The sequence below is a fragment of the Acanthopagrus latus genome, chromosome 22, assembly GCF_904848185.1.
Source record: "Acanthopagrus latus isolate v.2019 chromosome 22, fAcaLat1.1, whole genome shotgun sequence".
NCBI lineage: Eukaryota > Metazoa > Chordata > Actinopteri > Spariformes > Sparidae > Acanthopagrus > Acanthopagrus latus.
The window spans coordinates 10,987,408-11,005,394 of record NC_051060.1 but is presented as its reverse complement, the minus strand read 5'-3'; the positions used below and the strand labels follow the sequence as shown (position 1 = coordinate 11,005,394).

The window sequence follows — 17,987 nt, the reverse complement described above, 5'->3', positions numbered from 1 at the left end:
AGATGCGTTTTTCAACAAAAGCTGTCTGTCTTTGCCCTACAAGCTGCAGTCATTAGCACTTATAACTATTACCTTATCGCATTGGCACTGTGTCTTTGCCAGCTGTCAATCAAAGACATTTAATGACACAGCCTCGTCAGGCGTGAAGGCTAATGGAGCACATCTGTTACATCTTCAAAATATTTTTTTTTGCAGTTTTATGCCATACGATTTTAAAGACCGCTTAGATATTAACTTTGACTCCAAAAAGAAAAGACCACTTATGTTCTCAATTGGACTTCAAGTTCAGACTGTCCTTTAAATGAGACATGTTATTTTCATGTTCAGGTTCATAATTTTACTTTAGGTTACCACTACAACAGGTTCCCCTCTGTCTGAAACACTCTGTTTGAGTGCCTGTCTCTTAAAGGGCCCCCCTCGCGAAACACTGCTCTGATTGGTCAGCTCACACATGCCTGACCCAGCTCCACTGACAATGACGGAGCAGCTGTGCTAAATCAATTTTTACATGCTATACTATTGCGATGCATAATGTATGCAAATGTGTGACATGGTGCTGTAGTGTGATGTCATGAAGCACAGAAAATAGCAGGACCACTCATGAGATGTCTGAGGAGCATTGTTATATTTGAGAGTGAGGGTCTTCTGCTTGTGTGGTCTTTTGATCTAGTTCTTTCACATGTACAAGCACACATACAAACACACATATATAAATATGTATATATAAAACTGGACTTTAACCCTCTCAGCTACACAGAATTAATCCTGTATTATTGCACCAATTCAGTTGAACTTTTATTCATTCATTTAGTAAGATATGCGGTCTAAATCCAGTGCGGTAGAATGTTGTTTGCTTCATTGTAACTTGCATTAAAGAGGTCTCACATGTAACCTGATGAAACTTGGAGACATCGTTCTAGTTTGAGTTCAAAGTTTAAACTCAAAAGTGCCAAGCCAGGCTGCTGCACAAAATAAAACATACATAGAATTCTGATTGAAAAGGGAATCCAGCCAATTAAATTTAAACTGAGGGGCGATAATATGACCTGTTCATGATGTAAAACGATCCGTAAAGTTGCCTACACTCATCGATGGAAGATAAACATTTATTTACCAGCTGTGTGATTTCTTCCTGGACGGTTATTGGTGTGTTTATTTGTTGATGCTGTTAAGCTTTAGAGGCAAAAGATCCTTCGTCTGATCCACATCTGATCAAAACACAGAATATGACACACACACTCAAGCACAGTCACACAGTCACTGCATTAGTTAGCTGTGTTCATCTATGTTTAGCTGCTGGAGCTGCCTAGCTGTCCCAAGGCTGTCACCATATTACAAGCTACCACTGAGAGCTCTCTTACACACACACACGCACACACACACACACACACACACATGCACGATACACAACAGATGCGTGTGCGCACACACACAACACCCCGTTCTCAGTGTGAATACAGGCAACATTGACTCTTTGTAGTGGGTTTGAATGACTGCTATAAGGTTCCCCTGAAATCCACTCTCTCACAAGCGCGCACACACACATGCACACACTTGGTAGCTTTCTCCCTACTCTAATTGCTGCAATGTGACACTGCTTCCCACATCCTGAGAAGAAAGAGAGATATACTCACAGGCAGAAAGGACGAGGTGAAATGTAGGGTGGTGAAGAGAGACAGGGAGTCAGTTTAACCTACATCCGATGTCTGTCTGTCTGTCTGTCTGTCTGTCTGTCTGTCTGTCTGTCTGTCTGTCTGTCTGTCTGTCTGTCTGTCTGTCTGTCTCGTTGGTGATCAAACTGGAGAAAAGTCAGTCTGAACAGAGATGATTGTCTTTTATTGAAAAAATGATGATAAATTCAGTTTTCATTTTGATTATTAAAAAGGTGGAGGAGTGAAAACACCAGTAGCTCAAAAGTAACTCATAAACTCAGACACATATCAGATAACAAACACACCATGTGCAGCCCTCACATTCGCTATTGTTTAAATGGGTCTTATGAGTTTCCTCCCCAGTTTTTTTCCCAGCTTACTTTGCTGTCTGAAAACATGGTCTGTCTCTGGCCTGGATGACCAGGGCAAGGTGTTGCATTTTATGCATTTATAATTTCACCCTGTTGGTGTTGTTCTTAGATCATGATGATCAGCGTAGCTCCAGGGCCATCAGTTCAATGGAAACAGCAAATAAATGCTCATCTTGAGCGAGCAGTACGCGGGATGAGTTGGTTAAGAATAGGACGCTTACTAAGAAGGCTTATTTGACTTTTCTTTTAAGTTTTCTGATGCTTTTTAGGCAGCACAAGTACTCGGTTCAGTTGAGGCTACAGAAATACTTGGTTTGATTTAGCCAACATAAATGTTTAGTTAGGTTTAGGCGATACAAATACTTGGTTAGGTGTGGGGAACAAAATACCATATATAAATAATGGTTATATTTAGGAAAATGTTTTGGGCTGAAATACAATCTTTAAATGTGCATTTGAATAGGATCTGTGTAAATTCTCCCCTATGCATATTTTTCCAGTCATTTCCCTTGAGTCACTATGCTGACATGGCAAAAACAAGACTCTGACTGGTCAACATTAACTATGATGTTCCAGGAACAACACCACCACGGTGATATCTGACCGAGCCCCCGCACTGACGACCCAAAACGATCAAGTTACAGCTCGGATTATAGAAAACAATGGACTGTCTTTTATACAGGGGGTAGTGAGTCAGTAAACAAGGGAGTTATTTCAGACACAGCTATATGTGTGAGAAGGTTGGTAGTGAAGTGAGTGTAAATCAGTCTCATACTTTTAAATGCTCCTTGTATTTGTTGTGTGGAAAACTGGCAGAAAAAGAGCCTGGGGTCAGAAAATGCTGGTGTACAATTCCTCCACAGTTTTGGTCTGCTGATAATATATATCAAGCAAGTATGTTAAAGTATTGATGCACATATCTGTATATGTATAGGTTAAATTGGTTTTCATTCGTTATGTCCTCTCTCTGTTATTCAGGTTTTCCAAATCGCCTATGTGATCATGAAGGCAGCCAACTCACCTCGACCAGGTAACTATCCTGCTTCATAATTAGTTTTTAGGCAGACACGCACTGTTTTAGCTGTTAACATTACTTGTTTGAATATAAAATTAAACAGTGACGGAGTGATTAATGTGCCAGCCATAGACTTTTTGTCAGTCCTTGTTTTATGAAAGGTTAAATACAGTAATTACAGCCCTTTGAGAACATAATACGCCCACAGGGAATCCACAAGTAATTTGAGTGATCAAGATTTCGCACTAGTCGTTAACGTTCTTGATGTTGAGATGTTGCTCTTTGTTTAACACACAGCATCCAGAGTGGGCTGATGGGCGCATGGTGTTTCATAGTGTTGGTAGCAGTTTGAATGTGTTCTGTTCAGTGCCACTTAATTTGCTTATTAGATTTTCCATTAACTGGACTCTATTCACTTCGTGTTTAATCAATTCAGCAGGTGGAATATCACAGTTCTGGTTTAAGCCAGGAATAAATATGTGTGGAATTGAATGTTCTGTCAATTTTCTATGTATTTTAAGTAGGGCGACCCAAACACAGTCTTGGATGTCCTCCATTATTCTTATTATTGATCCTTTTTATTGATCTTGATTGTTTGAAGCATTTCATATTATTTTCTTTGCCAATATTTTTTGTCCACAGGTAACTGGATTTTGGAGCGTTCAATAGATGGGGAGACCTTTGAGCCCTGGCAGTACTACGCCATCACAGACACCGAGTGCCTGACAAGATTCAACATTAATCCACGGACGGGACCTCCTTCCTACACCAGAGATGACGAAGTCATCTGCACGTCGTTTTATTCAAAGATTCACCCTCTGGAGAATGGAGAGGTAACGACTGTAGAAGCTGATCCACTACCACTGTAGCCTCTGGTTGGGCTTGGTTTAGTTTGGCAAAGGTGGATAAAGACTGGAAAATCACAAGAGTACGCTGACTTGGATTGTGCTATGTCTACTTAACTTGCAGATTAGACTGAAACGAGTTTTGGGTGGGAAGGTTGTATTGGGTTGAATTGAGCTGAGCTTGGAAGATGCAGGTTGACCTTGATTACTCTGGTCTGAAGTGTGAGCAGAGTTAAATAGTGTTGGGTTAATCTTAATTTGTTTTTTGTTTAGGTGTGTTCCTTTATGGAGTGAGAACACTGTCCTAGTCCTTAATAATCTTAATCTCCTATTATGCTTTAAAAGTAATGCAAAAAAAAACCCAAAACCTTTTGGGTTGGTTGCAAAATGCATTGAGTATGATGCACTGAGGTAAATTAATCTACCCAACAGTATATGTAGTAATACAATGAGCAACAAAATGCAACACGCACATTAATTTAGCTGTAGTAGTAATCCAAAAACATAATGTGTAACAATAAATCAAGATAAGTACTGTGACTATTGATACTTTAAGTAAATTTATTTGAAAATTCTCTATTTAAGGATCTGATTACATCTTCCAACACTACATGAGAGCAGGATGAAAATCGATGGCTATGAAGCAGATTGGATGATCTGGGAAAGACGGCGGTCTTGTGTACTGTATGTATACTGAGTGAGTGGAAGGGAACAACAGAGGTCGGAACAGATGAGAGAAGAGATGTTGCTGCAGCAGTGGACATGAATAATAAGCAGAAAATTTGAAAAATCAATTAAGAAGCAGCTGAACTCGTGACACCAGGTCAAACTGTAAAACAAAGAAAAGAGACAATCATGTCGAACAGAAAAGAAAGTAAAATCTGTTTATAAACCCCCATAAAGGAGTCCGTCTAGTCTTCTGTGCAGGACAGATAATGAATAATGTCGGCGTTGGAATTAATAAGTATATCAGAGCAGAGTTGAAGTTCTTGTGCTGTTCGTATAATTTAATTGCTGATTGGATTCCGATTTATTGAAAGCACACACGCATACGCACATGCGTGCGTGCTTACACTGACACACACATGCACACCACTGTTTACTGTTATGTTGCTTTGATCAGCTGTGTATGTGATTGCACCCAGTAAGAACAGAGGGGCTAGCCTCCTATAACTGACATTAATGAAGAGAAGGAGGACCACAGAAGACACACACAGTCACACACACACACACAGTTACACGCATGCATGCACGCACACATACACACACACACACACACACACACACACACACACACACACGAGTGGTGAAAACAAACTAATCACACATCCACATCTCCCACATCTAATTGTAGATGCCTGTCTGAATGTGTGTACGCATTTCCATGGGTGCTGGTGTGTGCCCGCATGTGTGTGTGTTGAGTGTGCGTCCTGGTGTGTGTTTTTACTGTGTGTGTCTGCGTCCTGCGGGGGAGCGCTAGAGGGGGTGCGAGCTGGGAGATGTCAAGAGCTGCAAGAAACGACGGAGGTGTCTGAATGTGTGTGTGTGTGTGTGTGTGTGTGTGTGTGTGTGTGTGTGTGTGTGTTGGGGGGGTGGGGGTTGACAGCTCCCTAGCCGTCTGATCACAGTGAAACCATAATGAGTCGTAGGCGATGTGTCACAGCATCGCACACACATTCACAATGTCACCCCCACCACCCATCACACACACACACGCGCATGCACACACACACAGCCATCTTCTTCGCTACTTCCAAGCTTGCACCCATCAGGTGTTCCCCCTTGACACACACACACAAACACACGCACCCCCCCACACACACACGCACACACACACACACACACACACACGGTCAGCCCATTCTGTAAGACTTTTTTGCAGATGCCAAATGTTGCTTTTGGCCACATTAGTGAGACAGACAGATGGACTGACAGACAGGCAGACAGAACCTCACACTCCTTGTTATGTGGCTGCTCGCTGATTATTTGATGATACAGAATATGAATTCAGGCTTATTCCTCTTTTTCTACTTTTGCTTTAAAAGCAGACTGGGGCGGTTGCGTTACACAGTGGAAAACTCTCATGTCCATTCGGCACTGCAATAGTGTAGCTATTTTTTCAAAATAATGTTGACATGAAGAGAATACTGTTATTAGTTATGTATCATTCGGTATGGGGTGAAAGGTCACACACATATCTACTCTGTATGGGATTAACACAACTGACCTTAACGACCTCAGATCCAGACAAGAACATGAATATTGGACAATTCTGCAAAACCCAAGGTTTTTTTTAGAATTCATGCCTCATACAATGTGCACATGGAAACAGTGGTGCATAGACTGTGATTTTTGGTATGGTTAGGCTAAGGCAGCTCAGTTGCTTGGTTAAAGGGTAACTCTGCCAATTGTGTTTACATTGTTTAAAAAAATTGGTTTAAAGCCTTTTCTGGCTCCAGAAGAGCTGCATGTAATCTGATAAATTGCCTCCAGTGATGTCACTCAGAGTTTTAACACATAACATTATGGGTAGTGTAGAATGTGAGAAGTCTGATCAAAGAAATTGTCGTCTATGTCACCTGTTTTATTCCACGCATTCTTAGTCTTTTTCAAAACCAGGAGCCTACGTTACCCACGGTGCATTTTTTCCACCAAATGACATGACTGGAGGCAGTTTGTCAGATTACATGCAGCTTCCTCAGGAGCTACAGAAAGCTTTATACTCCCCAAAACCTGTGAACACATTTTAATGCTTAAAACTGATGGAGTCAAGCTTATGAAAACTAAAATGGCGAATGTTAAATGCAGAACTGTGGCAGGATGTGAACTATGGACTTCTGCATTAAAGCCTGATTCATGACACCCCATCAACCACTGATCTTCACAGTCTTACATTTGCAGCTTGATACACATAGGGCACACTTGACATAATGTTAGCAAATAGCCCATGTCAGTAGATACAGAATTTTTCCATATTGACTCACAAGAGCAAACATGCTGAAAAACATGCAGACTCCACAGTAGACATCTTCATTTTTAACACTTAAGGTGAATGAGCTTCCCCACTTTTGTGAGTAGTTTGTCGTGTGACCGGCTGATTAATAAATCATCATCAGTTGAGCAGGGTTTTAGTGTAAGATGTAAGAACTCAGGTGTGCATGTTTAGGTAATCTAAGCACTGAGGACCGTCCCATTGTGGAATTAGGGTGAAACTTCTCCACAGGAAATGACATTCTCTTAAAAGTGGTTCAAAAATCGGTGTGTGTGCCCTCAGATTAACTCTGTTTGTCTGCAGTAACCAAGCGATCTTAAATTTATCTCAGATTTTTTTATTGTGTATTCTTTGAGGGCTTTCTATCAGCTCAGCTCACCCTGGGTCAACCTGAGCAGATGGTTTCTTCCACTAAGGTGAGGCTGAAGTGGGAGGCGGCAACTTGTTGTTGTTCTATAATACTGCTTCTTTCCTGCGTTCCTTTTAAAGTTCACTCTGGCAGTCACCTCCTACTGCTCTTTATGTGTGGTGGGGGCACTACTGTTATAGTCCTGTGAAACCATTTATTAGTGTCTACACACCCAAAAGGGCTCCACAGAATCCCATGCATTTCTCTCCTTGTCATCAGCCATTTTGAAATCTGTGCCTCTTTAAGCATCTTTCTTAACTTCCTCTTTATAATGATCTAAATAAATGTATCTTACACACAGCAAATACGTGATTAAGTTTATTGGCAGTCCATAATTCAAAGTTTTGATTTTTCTGTATATGCAAGTGTTTTTAGAATTTTCAGGTGCCACAAACAACATTTTACCATGTGATTACCAAAAAGGTTGCCACTGCTCATCCTCTTCCTTCCTCCAGTCTGTTTACATTTGTCATCTTTTTGGCTTCACTGCAGAAGATTCTTCACCATCTGCCTCTTTGAGAAATTAAAAAGCATCTTTAATGTTCATCCCGGCACAGTGTCTCAGTTTGACTCGGCTCTTACATGTCAGTGTTTACCTGTCTGGCTGTCTATAGATCCACACGTCTTTGATCAATGGCCGTCCCAGTGCAGATGACCCGTCCCCGACCCTGCTCAACTTCACCTCCGCCCGCTACATCAGGCTGGTGTTTCAGCGAATCAGAACGCTGAACGCCGACCTCATGACTCTGACACTACATGACCCCAGAGATATCGACCCCATCGTGACAAGACGGGTGAGACTCAAAAAACACACACACTCCTCTTCTTTTCTTTTCTTTTCTTTTCTTTTCTTTTCTTGGGGTTTGAGAGATTGAAGTCAAAAAATAAATTTGTGTTACTGTATCTGTAATGTTTGAGATACATATGTTTTGTCATTGCAATTATTCTTACTTTGTCACAATGTAGTTCTTATGTGATTTCTCCTGTTTACTGAATCCTTGAAAACTATACATTCCTCCTTTGACCTATGAATTAAGAACAATTTTCATTTTGAGTGACATGTTTTTGATATATTGTCCTTAACTAGATGGAGATGAAGGAAAACAATGGTTGGAGTTTACTTTGGCAAGCGTGTCAGAAATATGTGTCTAACAGCTTTTTGATCTCGTTTCAGACTTGTTGCTGTCTTATTTTTGTTCAGTTAAAGGTGAAACTAAGTCAGCTGGACTGAATTTTTGTCCGAGATAACTGTGTTTTGTTGCATATCATATGCGCGTAAAGAGGCAGAGACCTGTAGTACTGGGTGGATCTCAGGAGCTCAGGAGAATGCGTGCCACTGTTTTGGTCACCCATCACTGTGATGGGTGAATGAGATCTGAATCGTGATGCACTTTAGATAAAAACACTGTATAAAAGCAGCTGATTACCAGTACTGCTGTTAGACACATCTCCAGGTGTTAGGCTCACCGTCACGACATAATTTGTTATGTTTGGATATCCCTTTACAAGTGTAATAATCACCGCTGAGATAACAGAGTAGAGTCCAGCTCTCCTAAACTGCTCATATGCTCATTAACTCTGTCATACTCATTATAATGTGTCTTCCCTCTCGGTCTTTTTCAGTACTACTATTCAATTAAAGACATCTCAGTCGGAGGCATGTGTATCTGTTACGGCCATGCCAAAGCCTGTCCACTCAACACCCTCACAAAGGTAAAATACTTAACTCTCTGTTTCTGCCTGTCCTCTTAACAATACTGGCGAGGTAATGGAGCCCCTGCATACTGTTGAACAGGAGCAAGGAGCAGCCTCAGGCACCAGACATTTATCCACCGCCTTGAATCAAACTTCCTGTGTGTGTGTGTGTGTGTGTGTGTGTGTGAGAGCCCGTCTGTAGGGGACACAGGTGACACAGTGAAGCGTTGTCTCCCGTGTCACTTCAAACAGTCGAGTGTTTGATACCAGACACCTGATCTTCCCTCTCTCTCCCTCTCAGACATTCACAACACACACACACACACACACACACACACACACACACACACACACACACACACACACACACACACACACACACACACACACACACACACACACACAGAGTCTTGTGTCCTTTACACGTCCTGAGGCTGAACCACAGGAACTATCAGATGTGACGCTGGTGTCTGCTCCCATGGTGGTGATGTCATTGACAATAAGTGATGTCACTGATGCGGAAAGAGCTCCAGTTTCTTCTTTTCCCGCGTTTAGCTTCTTTCTGCATCATTTTTTTTAAGCAAGGTATTTTAAATTGACTGGATAAAGCAAAGAATTCACCTTTCATGGTGGATTTATTGGCTTATATAGTCTAAGTCATTATTAGTCATTATTAATCCCTTCTTGGGAAAACTCAATTTACATTTCGGCAAGTTTCTTTAAGGTTCAAATTATTTGCCTTTATTTATACTCGAAAATCATTGTTGATCACTGGAATTTACAATGATGTTGTAATATCGTATTTTGTCCGACCGAACAAAAGTTTTGTTTGTTTTTTTTTTATCAAAATCTGGTGTTTTTAAAAGATGAGACATTTAATAGCATAGTGAAAGAAAATACATCGGAAACTATTCTTACAACCTTTTAATCATTTCAGTCCTTTTTCAAGGACGGCTGCCGATTTTAGCTACTCAGTTGCGATCAGTAGATTAATTATGGAAATAATCAGTAGATGAATCTATAATGAGACTAATCATTGCAGCCCTCGTTTTGTCCAGGGCAGCTGATAATCCGTCAGGCCTGAGCGCGACACATTATCAGCTGCATTGTGCTTTTTATTTACCTGCAATTTTGTTAGAGACTCTCTCCGCCTCTCTGTTCCCTCAAGATGTTTAGCTCCTCTACTTTGATACAAGTTTGCCCATCCATGCAGAAAAAAGTCCCAGGCAGACATTCAGAAGGCAGAAAAGGTGGAGACCTGCGAGATGATTTGTTGATGATCGTTGACAGAACATTTGTTCAGATGCACGCTCGGTACAAAAGCAGCCTGGAGCCTGAGCTGTAGCGTTGCGTCTCAGATAAAAGGGGCAAATTCACTCGTGCCAAAAAAAATCCAAACTTGGCTCTCGCTGTGCTATTGTGGTGCTCTCCTCTCAGTTAATCTGGCATCCTCTCCACATCAACCAATTTACAGAAAGTCCTAAATTGAATTACTGAACCTCGAAGTTGGCAAATTTCCTGCTACATTCTGCTTGGACTGTGTTTAGTTTTGAATTTATTTCTCTCCTGGGAGAGTAATCCTGAACCCATTTGCCCACCGACCGGCGAACTGGAAAGCGAACCAAGTTCTTTTATTGCAGTTGGCTCTCGTGTGAATACATTACTGTTTGATAAGCTTTCAGTAGGTCGTGCAAATTGGTAATTACCTGTTTTCAGGCCTCCATTTTCACACTCATGTCAACGTTTTGACGCCGCATGATGTTTTACAAAGAAGACAATTTACTTACCCATCCACAGCAAAAACAAATATTTGGTTTGTGATACTGTGAATGCATTATACACACAGCTAAAAGCGTTAAAATGCTTGTTTGGGTTTTTTTGTGAAATCACATATGTCAGTTTTCACATTAAAATCAAGCAAAAGTGTTGTTCATGTTTTTTGGACATTTTAAAGATTAGCTTCACACAAGTTTATAATCTCTGTTCACTTCAAGTTCTCACTCTGCTGCAGTTATAACGTGGTCAGTTCCACCGGGATGTCGCTGACAGGCAAGAAAAAGGTTAAAAAATGTCGACTTGGTACAACTAATTATGTCAGAGTGTAGTCTACAAAGTTGAAGAGAGCTGCACTTTTCCCAGTAATCCACTAAAATGAGCATGTAGTTAAAAATGCAGTGCAGCCAAACTGTATGCAGGATTGATCTAAATTTGTGTCAGGCCAAGGCCCAACATTTTGAGATTTAGATTTTTTTTTTTTCCCTTCACCAGGCACTTGACAGATTGTGGAGAAAAAGCGGCAGCACTGGAATTCAAATTGGACGATGACTCAGATTGTTACCATGTTTAGCCTCATCTTTGAGAAATCAGCTAGCAGAAGATCCGCTTATATAAACACAGTCTGACCATGTGTGTTTAATTGACAACGCTGTGAAACTTTTGCCCTCTTAATGTGTGTTTCTCTCCTATTTTTCTGTCAATTCATGTGTGTGTCTGTTTGTGTGTGTGTGTGCATGTGTGTGTGTGTTCGTAGAAGTTTAGCTGTGAATGCGAACACAACACATGCGGGGAGAGCTGTGATCGTTGTTGCCCTGGATACCACCAGCAGGCCTGGATGGCAGGAACCTTCCACACTCGACATATCTGCGAGAGTAAGACGACGTAACACAACGACAGATTACACTCTTGAAATTACACACAGCGGCCCACCAGCGTACGGCAGCTCATCAACAGCACAAGCAGCGTCTGCTCAGCCAGGAAGCAACACTTATCAAACTATCAAACTTCCAAACCCTGTGTGGAAATGTTCTCCTACAACAGGAAACTTCTCTGCGTCTTATGTAATGCAGGAAACTGTATGTACCAAACACCACATGTTGATTTCTAATATGCCAGGATTAATTTTTGACCGCTGCACCCATTTACCTGCAGCAACTATGTAGCTGCAGAGCCATGAGGTTTGAGTCTTTCTCCTGTCATCATACAACTAGGATTAATTCATGTAGTCTTCATTTTAGTTCACACAAGCTACACCTTCCAACAGGCTTTGTAGTCTCACTGGCCAGATACTTTTGCTGCCTTGACACTGACCTAACAAGACCAAGGTGACGAGACCTTAAATGTCCACACTGGCACAGTCGTAAAGTAGCCAACCATGACAGATTCAGCCCGTTCAGGGCAGGACCAAAGTGTCCAGAAAGCAGACTAGTGCAGCTTCAAACAGCTTTAGAGGTCAGTCGTATCAACTCTCAGCAGTCTGCAGGTCCTTTTAAAAAGGAGGAAATATCTCAAATTAATTCCTATTCTGTAATTATTAAGTATGAAAAGTTGTACCATAGTCTTAAATCAGTACCACAGAAAAGTCGTCTGATATCATTTACCCATCTTTTAATTTATTTTTGTCAATATGAGTCGTGTATGTAGAATAACACACATAAAAAAGTGAAGTACTGAGATACTGAGTATTCAGTGTTGATACGATATCACTTCTGTAGTGTAACTGATCAGATATCGTTGTGGGCGGGACATTGAGTAAGACCACAGAGAACTGATGCTGCATCAGAGGAAAAGTAATGCGTTTTTAAATGTATTAGATTGAATACAAAAAACACTGATACTGATAGCTGGAAAAATGGGATGAATATCGGGCCCATGGAAGAACAATGATTTATCCAAAAATCAGTCTTATTTGGTTTAAAATCCATCCTCGCTGTCTGTTAAGGTTTGTGTTAGCCAGCCAACATGAAAAAGAAACCCAGAGGAGCCACTGGTTGCAGTGATGCCTTCCAGTCCAAGAGGTGCAAAAAAAAGTTGCTCGCTCAACTTTTGCTGCAACAAAAAAGAATGTCCTCTAGCCGATCAAATAACTCATTGACGTGTTATTTACTTGGAGGTTGTTGCAATCATGCTCTAACTTTCCAGAGAAAAGTCATAAACCTTTTAAAATGTAGATCTAATACTCAAACTGGACAAATTGGATCATATTTCATCATCTCACTCCCACAAAAAGTAAGAGTAAAAGTCAGTGCTGTTTTTTTTTTTTTTTTTTATCTGAACGTATCACAACGTACAGGGCAGATGCCTGTGATGCTTGATATGTGACTCCTTTAAATCACGTCCATTCGAGAGCACTTTCGTCTTATTTGTAGACTTAACATGTTTAGTACAAGCTCAAGTCAAATGGAAGAAACACTTTTTTCTCCCTGGACCCGGGAGATAAAACACTCCCCATGGTCAGTGTGTAAACCTCAGGCTGCTGTGTTCAAAACAGGATCTGGTATTTTTCCAAACTCCTACACGGAGGAAGTAAATGGATTAAAAAAAGCAGCCCTCTACGCTTCATGCACAGTATGTAGACAGCGGAGGCAGGACTCAACAATCCTATCAAATTACAGCACTACAGTACCAACTTTGTGTGTGTTTTTCAGAGTGCAACTGCCACGGGAAGGCAGAGGAGTGCTACTTTAATCAGACGGTCGCAGAGCTGTCTCTCAGCCTGGACCTCCATGGGCAAAAGAGAGGGGGCGGAGTGTGTATTGGTTGCCGGGAGAACACCGCTGGAATCAACTGTGAGACCTGCGTCGCCGGATTCTACAGGCCTGATGGGGTGCGTCACGTCTGCATGCGGCTTATTTGAACTTCGTCATGATTGCGTGAACGCTAATTGTAACACTTCGCCTTACCAGGTGAGCGCCGAGGAAGAGGACCCCTGCATCCCCTGCTCATGTGACGCGCACGGTTCCATCAGCCAATCATGTGTCGCTGATTCAAGCCAGGCTACGCCAAGTACGAAAATATCCTTTTGTTGAAGAAAATCTTTTTTGTCTTTTTCTATCAGTCATTTGTGTCCTGAAGAACAAATGGTTTCCGGCCCTCAGTCGAAACACATACATCAGCTCTCAGTGAGTGCCAGCACGAGTTTCACATTTTAATTCATTTTAAAGTGGCACTTCCAGCTAACTCCCAACGTTTCATCGATTCAGTTCTGCTTTATTTCCTGCGGGGTTGGGGCCGGTGCAGTTCAGCTGCGTGCACAGAAGCTTCTATTATTAAAAGACTGCCTTTGACAGAACAGAACAACTATTTATATTAGAGATAATTTTACTGCTCTTTGTAATTTCCACTGCCTTTATGTCGAGAAAGAGGAGCTATTTTTGGTGCAGTTCACTTCAAAGAGGTTCTGTTCCGCACGCAATGTTATTTTATTTTTTCTTAAACGAGCGTGTGTCTGTGTGTGTGTGTGTTTGATTGGCAGGCCAGCCAGCGGGGTCATGCCGGTGTAAGGAGGGTTTCGGGGGTCCGCGATGTGACAGGTGAGAGACACACATACGCGCACGTACGCGCACATAGAGAGACAGAGACACGTTGTGACAGGTGAGCAGCACCTTTCAGCTGTTGTCTGTTCCAATTAGTGTTTGGAAATGGCCACAAAGTTTTCATTAAGATCTTTGATGATACACACGTTTAGCTTTGTACCTTACACAATGTCAAGAGGCCACTGAATAATGGCTGTGGTATAAATATTTGACATGCTGCGTTTCTTTGACTGCGGTTTTGGATATCAGTTCCTTGTCACGCTCACGAACACGTTTTGACATTTCTAAATTTGGGTTAAAATCCCAACCTGTGGCTCAAAAGAAAGGCAAACAACAACAAGGAAAGCTTTTCCGTCTGACCTGTAAATCTGTCAACAAGGTGCCTCATCTTAAATTTGTTAATCTCTCACTGCATTATTATTATCTCTTATTGCTGTAATTGCTTGTTGTGTTATCCCCGTTCCCACTGCAAATTCCCTGTGGGTATCATTCAGGTTTAATGTAATCTAATCTAACCGAGAGCTGAGGCAACTTATTTTCCTCCAAAACTTTTTAATGACCTGCTCTCAGATTAGGGCCAGCCATCGCCTTTCAAATCACCTCTTTAAAATGCTTTTCTAATAGACTTGCTTCAGCTCACTTTCTCCGCTAATTGTTCCTTGTTTACAGTAGATTTCCTCCGAGATTGTGCACACATGCACGTCTAACCCAGAGGCAGTTTGACGGGGACGGACGCAGGGGTTGTTAGCAGAACTGACCCCGCGATCTTTCCGGTGATGGGAAGGTCTGCGGCGCTCGCCACCTTCGTCTTTGTTATCGTTATTAAACGCATTTGTCTCCAGGTGTGCTGTCGGTTATATGGGCTACCCGTCCTGCCAGCGCTGTAACTGCAGCGTTGAAGGAAGCATCAACGCTGACCCATGTGTAACACCCTGTGTGTGCAAGGTACGCGCGCTCACACACTCAAATGGGCACAAATACTGACGAGCACTCTGCGCTCACCTCTCTAGCCCTGTCATCATTATCTTCACCACATTAGCACTGCAATAACATGCCCTGTGCGCATAACGTCAGTTTGAGGGCAGCCCATAAACTTTGCTGCAACTTTCCTCTCCGTCTCCCTCCGTCGTTGTCACTCCCTCTCTCTCTCTTTCCCGCAGGAAAACGTGGAGGGAGAAAACTGCGACCGCTGTAAGCTCGGGTTCTACGATCTTCAAGGTGACAATCGCCGCGGCTGCGAAAAGTGCTCCTGCATGGGCGTTTCCAGTCAGTGCTCTGCCTCCACGTGGACCTATGAGAATGTAGGCAGTGCTACACAGACATACACTGACTTCCATCCAATGCCATATTCAACCCATGTCATTGAACACCTTTCTGCAAATCTCAACCAGGACCTTAAAAGTTTTGCCCCCATGAGAACACCTGGTTTGGAAAAGATCTGCTTTTACACCAGAAATGTCACCAATAATTAATAATCCTAACCCTAATCATTACTTGCCTGACCCAGACATATCCCGAACATAGCAGCTTACCAGAAAATGAGCTGTTTGTCAAGCTAGGATATGGTGCTTGTCCCCTAGTCCTGAGTCAGAAAGTGTGTCCCTGAAAGTAGCCCAAGTCATACAAAAAAGAATATGCTATAAATGTAGTCAAAGTGGAGAGAAGCGATGGGATTAAGCTTTAAGTTTACTTATAATTGCTAATATGCTTCTATTAGGGATTGTCAAAGGTTTACACCATCTCTTTAAATGTGATATAGGAAATAGGATTAGGTCCTTGCCACAAGATTTTGATTTGAATCAAATAATATCTCTGTATCTGAGAGGATGATGTAAGCAACACATTAGTTTGAGCTGATTCTTAAAGCTACTGTATTTTCTTCTTTTTGAACTAACTCACCATCATCTCCTGTCCACCACAAAATTCTTTCCCGGGAAGTGTTACTGGCATGTGATAAAAGTGTTTAAATTGAGAAATTTCAAACAAAAAAAGTACTTGAACCAGATCATGTAAGACCTAGAGGAAGCTGTCATGGCCTTTTTCCACAGCTCTGCTGCACCACACCTGTGTATATAACCTTTCTTTGCTGCAGTATAAAACTCTCCCACAAAAGGAGCAGTCCACCATCTAGCCTTGTTAGTTGTCTTTATGTCACAAAGCTTATTTTGTGCTCATTTTTTAACTTTGCTGTGTCGCATTTTCTCCCGACAAGGTCTTTTTCGAAGCTTCCAGTCATATCACGCGATCTTTCTCCGGTTCCGAGTTTTCATCAGTTGTAGATGTTGTTAATTTCTATTTGATCTAAGCAATTTTAAGCCCTCTCATCTATTTTGGTTTAAAGATTTAGATTGAAAGTTTATTGCTGAACTTGGAAACATTGTTTAACCCAGCAGAATGCACATTTAACTGCACAAATTGTATCTGCTTCTGTAATTTTCATGATTTTTCTCTTGCATACACATGTATAAAGGATAGAGAATCACTTCACTGATTACCCAAAAAGATGACAGTTTCTCAGATGACATGAAAATGGTTTGAAAAATATCCCTCAGGCACAGAAAACATTCAACAAAATGTGCAGAATAATGAATAAATGGAGCAAAATAGCAAAAGCTAAAGGCAAAATGGGGTCACTGTTGTTTCAACGTGTAGCCGTGAGTAGGAAAGAAGTGTTAAAGCAAAAGACAAGACTTTCACAAATATGCACTTAAAAGAGTGGCTGTGGATGGAGTACAGTGGAGGTGAGAGAAAAGGAGAAGAGTGAAAATGAGGAGAAAAGAGAGGAGAGGAGAGGACAAGACTGGAGAGACGAAGGCAAGGGACATAACAAGACAAGAGGCAAGAAGGAGGAGAGAGGTGAAAAGAGGAAAACAGTTTTTGAGTGACAGGTGGGGCGGGAGAAGAGGGGAGAGGAGACGCTGACAGGATGACAGCTCTGATTTAGACACTGATAGTGTGTGTGTGTGTGTGTGTGTGTGTGTGTGTTTGGTGTGTTTGCGTGTGTGTGTGTGTGTTCAAAAGGGGAATCCAAGGTCAGGTTAATTGCAACGACAGATGTGTGTCTGGCTGTCTCTCTCACACACAGACACACACACACACACACACACACACTCCTTCAGGAGTTGAGGGAAAAAAAAAACTCTCTAGTCGGTTCCAACACTTCCTGGTTGACATGTGACAGATGTACAAAACCTTTCAACATATCTGGAGTTTTACATTTTTATTGATTCAACTTCTTATTGCGGTCACACACTTAAAATATCCTGAAACAAGATTACATATGGAATATACTATATACATATACTATTATACATACATATACTACATACTATTTATTCTTATTACTTCTTATCACTGATATTTTACACATTTTCTTTACTTTGTGTCACGTCAAAAATGCATTCAAATTTTGGTCTATGGAAAAAGTTGGATCCTAAATCACCTGAGCTTTGCTTTTATTTCTGCATCCAAACCAACTGAATAATAATGGTAACGGGCATGTCTATAATGCACACATTAAAAAACATTTACAATGCATTCACTGTTGTGTACCATTGATGATTTTAAAATGTTAAAATCTGTCATAGGGAGACGGTTCTGTCTTTGTTTATTACTGGCTAATATCATGGCAGTTATAATGTGCAGTGCACTGTTGTCATAATACTTTATAAACATGTTGGAAATATGTTAAGTTGT

General features: G+C 41.4%; 1 protein-coding gene across 4 annotated transcripts in view; it reads left to right on the top strand.

Annotated features, from left to right (window-relative positions):
- lama2 (laminin, alpha 2) overlaps nucleotides 1-17,987 on the top strand; it is a 193,327-nt gene that overhangs the window by 49,245 nt on the left and 126,095 nt on the right. For all 4 annotated transcript variants that reach the window (XM_037086256.1, XM_037086255.1, XM_037086254.1 and 1 more), the window contains exons 4-13: nucleotides 3,002-3,053; nucleotides 3,681-3,871; nucleotides 7,899-8,078; nucleotides 8,908-8,997; nucleotides 11,510-11,627; nucleotides 13,404-13,582; nucleotides 13,662-13,761; nucleotides 14,231-14,288; nucleotides 15,134-15,236; nucleotides 15,452-15,592. In XM_037086256.1, coding sequence (XP_036942151.1) covers nucleotides 3,002-3,053; nucleotides 3,681-3,871; nucleotides 7,899-8,078; nucleotides 8,908-8,997; nucleotides 11,510-11,627; nucleotides 13,404-13,582; nucleotides 13,662-13,761; nucleotides 14,231-14,288; nucleotides 15,134-15,236; nucleotides 15,452-15,592 — 1,212 coding nt within the window. The remainder of the gene's footprint in view (nucleotides 1-3,001; nucleotides 3,054-3,680; nucleotides 3,872-7,898; nucleotides 8,079-8,907; nucleotides 8,998-11,509; nucleotides 11,628-13,403; nucleotides 13,583-13,661; nucleotides 13,762-14,230; nucleotides 14,289-15,133; nucleotides 15,237-15,451; nucleotides 15,593-17,987) is intronic.